Source organism: Daucus carota, chromosome 4 (genome assembly GCF_001625215.2).
Source record: "Daucus carota subsp. sativus chromosome 4, DH1 v3.0, whole genome shotgun sequence".
Taxonomy (NCBI): domain Eukaryota; kingdom Viridiplantae; phylum Streptophyta; class Magnoliopsida; order Apiales; family Apiaceae; genus Daucus; species Daucus carota.
Window position 1 is genome coordinate 5,752,843 of NC_030384.2, and position 5,968 is coordinate 5,758,810.

The window sequence follows — 5,968 nt, forward strand, 5'->3', positions numbered from 1 at the left end:
ACATCATCAGCATCAGACTTGGCTTTAGAAGCGAAGCCCTTGATTCTGAGTAAAGTCGATGCTAGAGCCAGTCTCTTGGCAGGATACTTTGGCAACGCTTATTCATTTAGATATACAGTGCAGAAGATCTCCTTGTGAACGAACTTCACACAATAAGGATTCTTAACAATCTGAGGAATGTTGAAGACAGCACAATCCAACAGTTTGTCTCAAAGGAGTTCGTTTAGGTTGGAGCAACGCTTAACCTTGTTGCGAAGTACCCAGAGCTCAGATACAGAGAATTATTTCAGAAATTCAATAGATAATATGAAAGAACCATTCCTCTGTGTATAGACAATTAGCTCTCATTCTTCTAGCAATCCCTGAACTGCAACAGTGACATAATGCAGTTCTAAAGCAAAGGCATGCATAAAGACATCCTCGTCAGGGTTTACCTCTCGGAGATCATAGATCAGAGATAAGAACTTTCTGTCATCGAAAGATTCCCTTTGAGGTCCATTAAATATCCTCCTTGCAATGTCCCATCTTTTTCCTTCCTTTCTCTTAATATCAAGATTCTTCTGCTTGCACGCAGCATCATAGATTTTCTGTTTCTCGATCTTGATTTGCTCTTCTGTGATCAACTTGTCCTCGAGAAGTTTATGATAATCACGAAGCTTACGCTTCATAGCTTCATTCTCAGCTTTGAACTTCCGGACATTCTCCTCATGTTCCAGATCAACAGGTTCTTCATCCTGAAACAAATAACTCTCATCAAATTTACCTTCTTCTTCTTCTGCTTGACGGTAAGTGGCATCGAAGACGTCATCATCATCCATATCATGTGGATAGTCATCATAACTCTCAGAGTTGAAAACATTGTCGGACTGATGTAACGGTTCTTTGCCTTTGGACTTTTGATATTCCTTGTCAGGAGCAGATCCTGAAGTGGTATTTCCCTTGTTGGATTGATTTGAGCTGTTTCCTTTGTCATCCCTATTTCCACTGTCTTCTCTATTCTCCCCCTTAGTTGAGGGATCCTCTGTGGAGGGTTGATCATCAGACTTTGAATTCCTGAGGAGTTGATCAAGTTTGCTGTCGATGGAATCAAACTTAGCCATGTAAAATTCATGATTGGATCGCATTTCGACAGCTACCTCATGAATTTCCTCTTTAAGCTCATCCATGTACGAACTAGATGGCCTTTCCTCAGCTTTTTCTGCTAGGGTCACCAACTGTGCACCCTTTAGCTTCTCATTCTCAGCAATCATTCTGGCTAATTCAGCTCGTAACTTAGCCATTTGTTCCTCAAACAGAGCCGGGTCAGTGTGTGCACTCACCTAACGTACACTCAAAGCTGTTTCACTCGCCTTATGTGCATGGGTATCGCTCGGTGTTTGCCTTCCTTCACTCATAGTATTCACACTTCCAGCTGTACCTGTATAAACTAGCAATGTCCCTTGAGATGGGAGCAAAGGTAGTGGAGGAACAAATTGTCCTCCGAACGCCTGTGAGGGCAGATTAATTTGCACGCTGCCAACTTCCGCCTCATCAGAAAAGAAAGAGTGATCATAAAAGTTTTCATACAGTAAACATTGATTTTAAAAATCTGTGCACTCAGTAAACATAGTAACCTGTGTATCTGTTTGGGCTTGCACTAGCGTGAGTGCTAGCGCAGTGCTTGACTCTGTACAAGTTACCGCTGCCGGACGGTCAATTTCAATGGCCTCATCCTGTAGAGAGAATGGGTCTAGAGACTGTTTAATTGCCTGTTCAAAATCTGAGCCTTGTTGGGAAGGCAAAGATGAGGCTGCAGTTGACTCCACGGCTTCCACCCTTTACTTCTTTGAGGGAGACAGAGGTGCGGGTTGACTCAGTAAACTACTCGTACTCCGTTTCCTGGCAACTTTACGAACAGGTTGCATAGAAGTGTTGGTTGATGTGTTTGGAGAAACGAGAGTTGGTCGAATAGAATCATCAGCTTGGATATGAACATGTGTGTTGTCAGGTTCATTGCTGGCAGGCTGGTAAACAAAATCAAAGTCACAAACATAATCCGATGTATCAACATTAAAATTGGATGAGAGGTTAGAAAGTACCTGAGCTACCTGTAGGTCCTGGCGAAAGGACTGCAGCTCCTGGTTGATGGAGAGTCGGAGTGAAGTGGTTGGGAGGTTGATTGTGTTTGTGCTAAGATATGGGAGTGTGTTTGGTGTGGGAGAGGTTCAGATGAAGATGGTTAATTATCGAAGAAATCATATTCCAATGTTTGATCTTCAAATGAAGGGATAGGTTGTTGTTGAGGAGTAGTGGAGTGATATAATGATTGGTCGGATGAATGGTGTGATGACTGTGCTTCTTGGGATTGTTGGGGTGATTGTTGTTGAAGTTGTTGAGGTTGTTGATGTTGTTGTTGAATCTGCAGGGGTTGAGGTTGTTGCGGCTGTTGTTGCTGTTGCGGAGGAAGAGGAACCACCTGAAGCTGATACGGCTGCAGAGGAGCATTGAACATCTGTAGCATATGAGGAGTGGTGATTAGAGGAACAGCTGCAAACTTATTCTTATTATCCAGCTGCGTCATCAACTTAGAGCAGGCACGAGGAACTGGTGCCACGGGAGAGTTGATGTGGTGTTCCTTCTCAGCATCAGTCACTTTATCATTTGGAATAACATGATAAAGCGTGGATAAAAGCATGCAACCTTTGCATTCTGCTCTACTGATCTGTTCTTGAGTGGTCCCAACTTTGTAAGAATGGATTGAAGTATGAGCTTACCAAAGTTGATTGGGCGATATAAGCAATGCAGAACCCAATCTTCTTAAGCAATGAAGTTATTACATTGAAGTTCTTGCGAGTGGTAGGAGCAAACACTTAGCCAAAGTGTCGAAGAAAAGGTCCCACTCGGGCTTCAGGTTGCCTTTCAACATCCTAGGCAAGTTGATTTCACCCTGATATAAGATCGTCTGAAACAATTGGGTGAGTTCATCTTCAGTAGGGAGTTCAACAAAATTCTCCCTCGGAAACCCCAGTATCCTATTCACATCATCAGAGTTGATATGAATAGTACGTCCTCCGTGTATATATCCAGAAACCGATAATTATCCAATAAAGTGGTATTCAGGGCTGTCGAGTAGAAGTCCTGAATTAGTTGTATCTGGAGTTCTGCATGAGCTGTAATAGCAGTGCTGACGAGCGACTGACTATTCAGGAAACGAACCCACGGTCTAAAACGAGCCAAACTTGCCTCAGGGTCAAAGAATCCATTCAAGTTTGTCTCCTCAATTACGAAACGACCGACCATTTTAGAATTAAAAATTGAATTAAGTGAGAATTTTTCAAATAAAAGATTAATTCTCAAATTTCTCACAAAATTCAATTAATAATTAAATATCAATTAATTAATTAATTAATAATTCGAATTAAATGATTAAATTCGAATTAAAATTTAATTAATCTTAAAATGGCTTAGGTTAAGTCCCAAACAATGCCTGAGCTCCAATTAATCCACAAATCCCCAATTTAGCTTCAAAAACCCTAACTTTCGAATTCAAGAACTAGGGTTTGAAATCAATCGAACCAGCACCACCACAACTCGATCCAAACTGTTAAAACAAGGTCACAGGGTCACATAATCGGTCACAAATCGCTCGAACTCGGGGAACTCGGTCCAACTCAGTCGAACTCAGTGAAATGGGTTTCGATTTTTCAAAATTTCGGCAGCAATTCGACTGTTTTCGTGATTAAAAGTAGTAACCAGCAAGTGTAACACACTTGAATTAAAGTAACCAGCAAGTTTTATCGCAAAAACTTGAAAAAGAATCGAGCAAGGCAAAGTCAGTTCGTGTGTGTGTATATTTATGATGAAGAAGATGAAGTGTAGGAGGTATGACTTATGAAATGAAAGTCATAGGAGATGTAGGGGGTCGTTATGACATTTTACGGAAATGTCATACCGTGCTCTTCATACAGGCATTCTTCGAGCATTCGGTATGCCATTTCCTGGAATGTCATACCGATGAATACAAAGGGGGCATACAGACGCGGTATGCCATTTTCAAAATGTCATGCCGGTTTAGTGAAGTGTGTGTAGTAAGCCACAGCCGGTATGACTTTCTTTAGAAAAGTCATACCGAGCTATTAAAACAGAATTTTAATAAAATAAAATAGAAAATTATGATTTTTTATTATTTAAAAACAATAAAACCTTTTGCACACATAATCAAAAATCTAATACACATAATGTATAATATGTTACACATATATTTTGTAAAATTCAACTTTAATTAAATATAAATACTTATGAATTTAACTTTAATTCATTAAAATGATTAACTTAAAATCAAATATTTATGCTTAATTAATTTGAAAAATACAAAATAAATACATATAACTATCTAAATGCATAGAGAATATTACAGGGGAGTATGCAGCACTTAGAAATTATAGAAAACTATATAAACATGCATAATTACACAGATTATTATCATATTATTTACAAACAATCATATAAAATCTAATAAAATAGATATAATTACACAGAAAATTCACAAAAATATATAATAATAATAAAATACATATAAAATATATATAGATAGAATCATGGCATATTTAACATCCTAGATCACAAACCAACTTAGAGAAAGTGGATTCATCAAGTGGTTTGGTGAAGATGTCAACAATCTGATCAGCCGTGGGTACGAAATGTAACACCACAGTACCATTCATGACATGTTTCTTTAATAAAATGATACCTGATATCTATGTGCTTGGTTCTGGAGTGTTGCTTCTTGCTGTACCAGGAAACCAATCGACGTCCTAGAAATTGACAGCTTCCAGATATACTATTCTATCAATCCTGCAACCTGCATAATCAGAATCTGTATAGCCGGTTAAGTCAAAACCAGTATTCTTAGGGTACCAAATACCTAAACCATGTGTACCCTTAAGATATCTAAAGATTCTTTTGACGGCTATAAGATGTGATTATTTAGGATCAGCCTGAAACCTAGCACATAAACATGTTGCAAACATAATATCTGGCCTGCTAGCAGTGAGATAGAGTAATGAGCCAATCATACCTCGATAGCTTGAGATATCAACTTTCTTACCATATTTATCCTGGTCAAGCTTAGTGGCAGTGGCCATGGGTGTCTTTGCCGGTGAACAGTCTTCTAAATTGTACTTTCTTAGAAGATCTCTGACATACTTTGACTGGCAAATAAAGATTCCATCTTCCTATTGGCTTACTTGAAGAACAAGAAAGTAGGATAGTTCACCCATCATACTCATCTCATAATTACTCTGCATTAACTTAGCAAATCTCTTGCACAAGTTATCGTTAGTAGAACCAAATATAATATCATCAACATATATTTGAACAAATATCATATTGTAAGTCTAAATATAAAGACAACCCTATCTGTTACATAGGGATGATAACTCAACAATAGAACAGGACAAGTAAATAACACTACGCCTGCCACCAGAATTGGAAGATACGAAGACAAAGGTTGAAGAAGCCATCTACAGTCTTGAAGGAATAAGTTCACTGGAAGAAGTTCATTAATATGTTCATGCCTCAGTGAAGAATAAAGATTGAAGTATTCAAGATTGTGGAAGCAATGAAGATGTTGTCCAAGTACTCGAAAGATTTCAGTGCAACCCCTGAAGCAAGATATTTCTATATATCTTGGTTGGTTATTTATAATCAACAAACTGAAGCATAAACTAACCCGGAACCGACTGATCAATGTTTGTTGACAAAGACGGTACAATGTTTGACTTCAGTGTTAGTCGCTTGTGAACCAGACCAGTGCACTAAGCGTCATCACGTATGAAGTTATGCAGAGTATTTATCAATCGAAGAAATTGATCAAGTTATCAAGTCATCTATTTCAAGTAAAGCCTTCAGAATATCTCCAGAGTCAGCTGATATAGTTTCATGCAACTACTGCTCAACCGTCATATCGGGAAGTGGCCTAATTATATAT

The 5,968-nt window shown here is 38.6% G+C and overlaps 1 protein-coding gene across 1 annotated transcript in view; it reads left to right on the plus strand.

Annotated features, from left to right (window-relative positions):
- Positions 1 to 3,863: 3,863 nt before the first annotated feature.
- Positions 3,864 to 5,968, plus strand: part of LOC135152130 (uncharacterized) — a 4,442-nt gene continuing 2,337 nt past the window's right edge. Inside the window, exon 1 of the mRNA XM_064091964.1 lies at positions 3,864 to 3,965. Within this exon, the coding sequence (XP_063948034.1) occupies positions 3,864 to 3,965 (102 nt within the window). The remainder of the gene's footprint in view (positions 3,966 to 5,968) is intronic.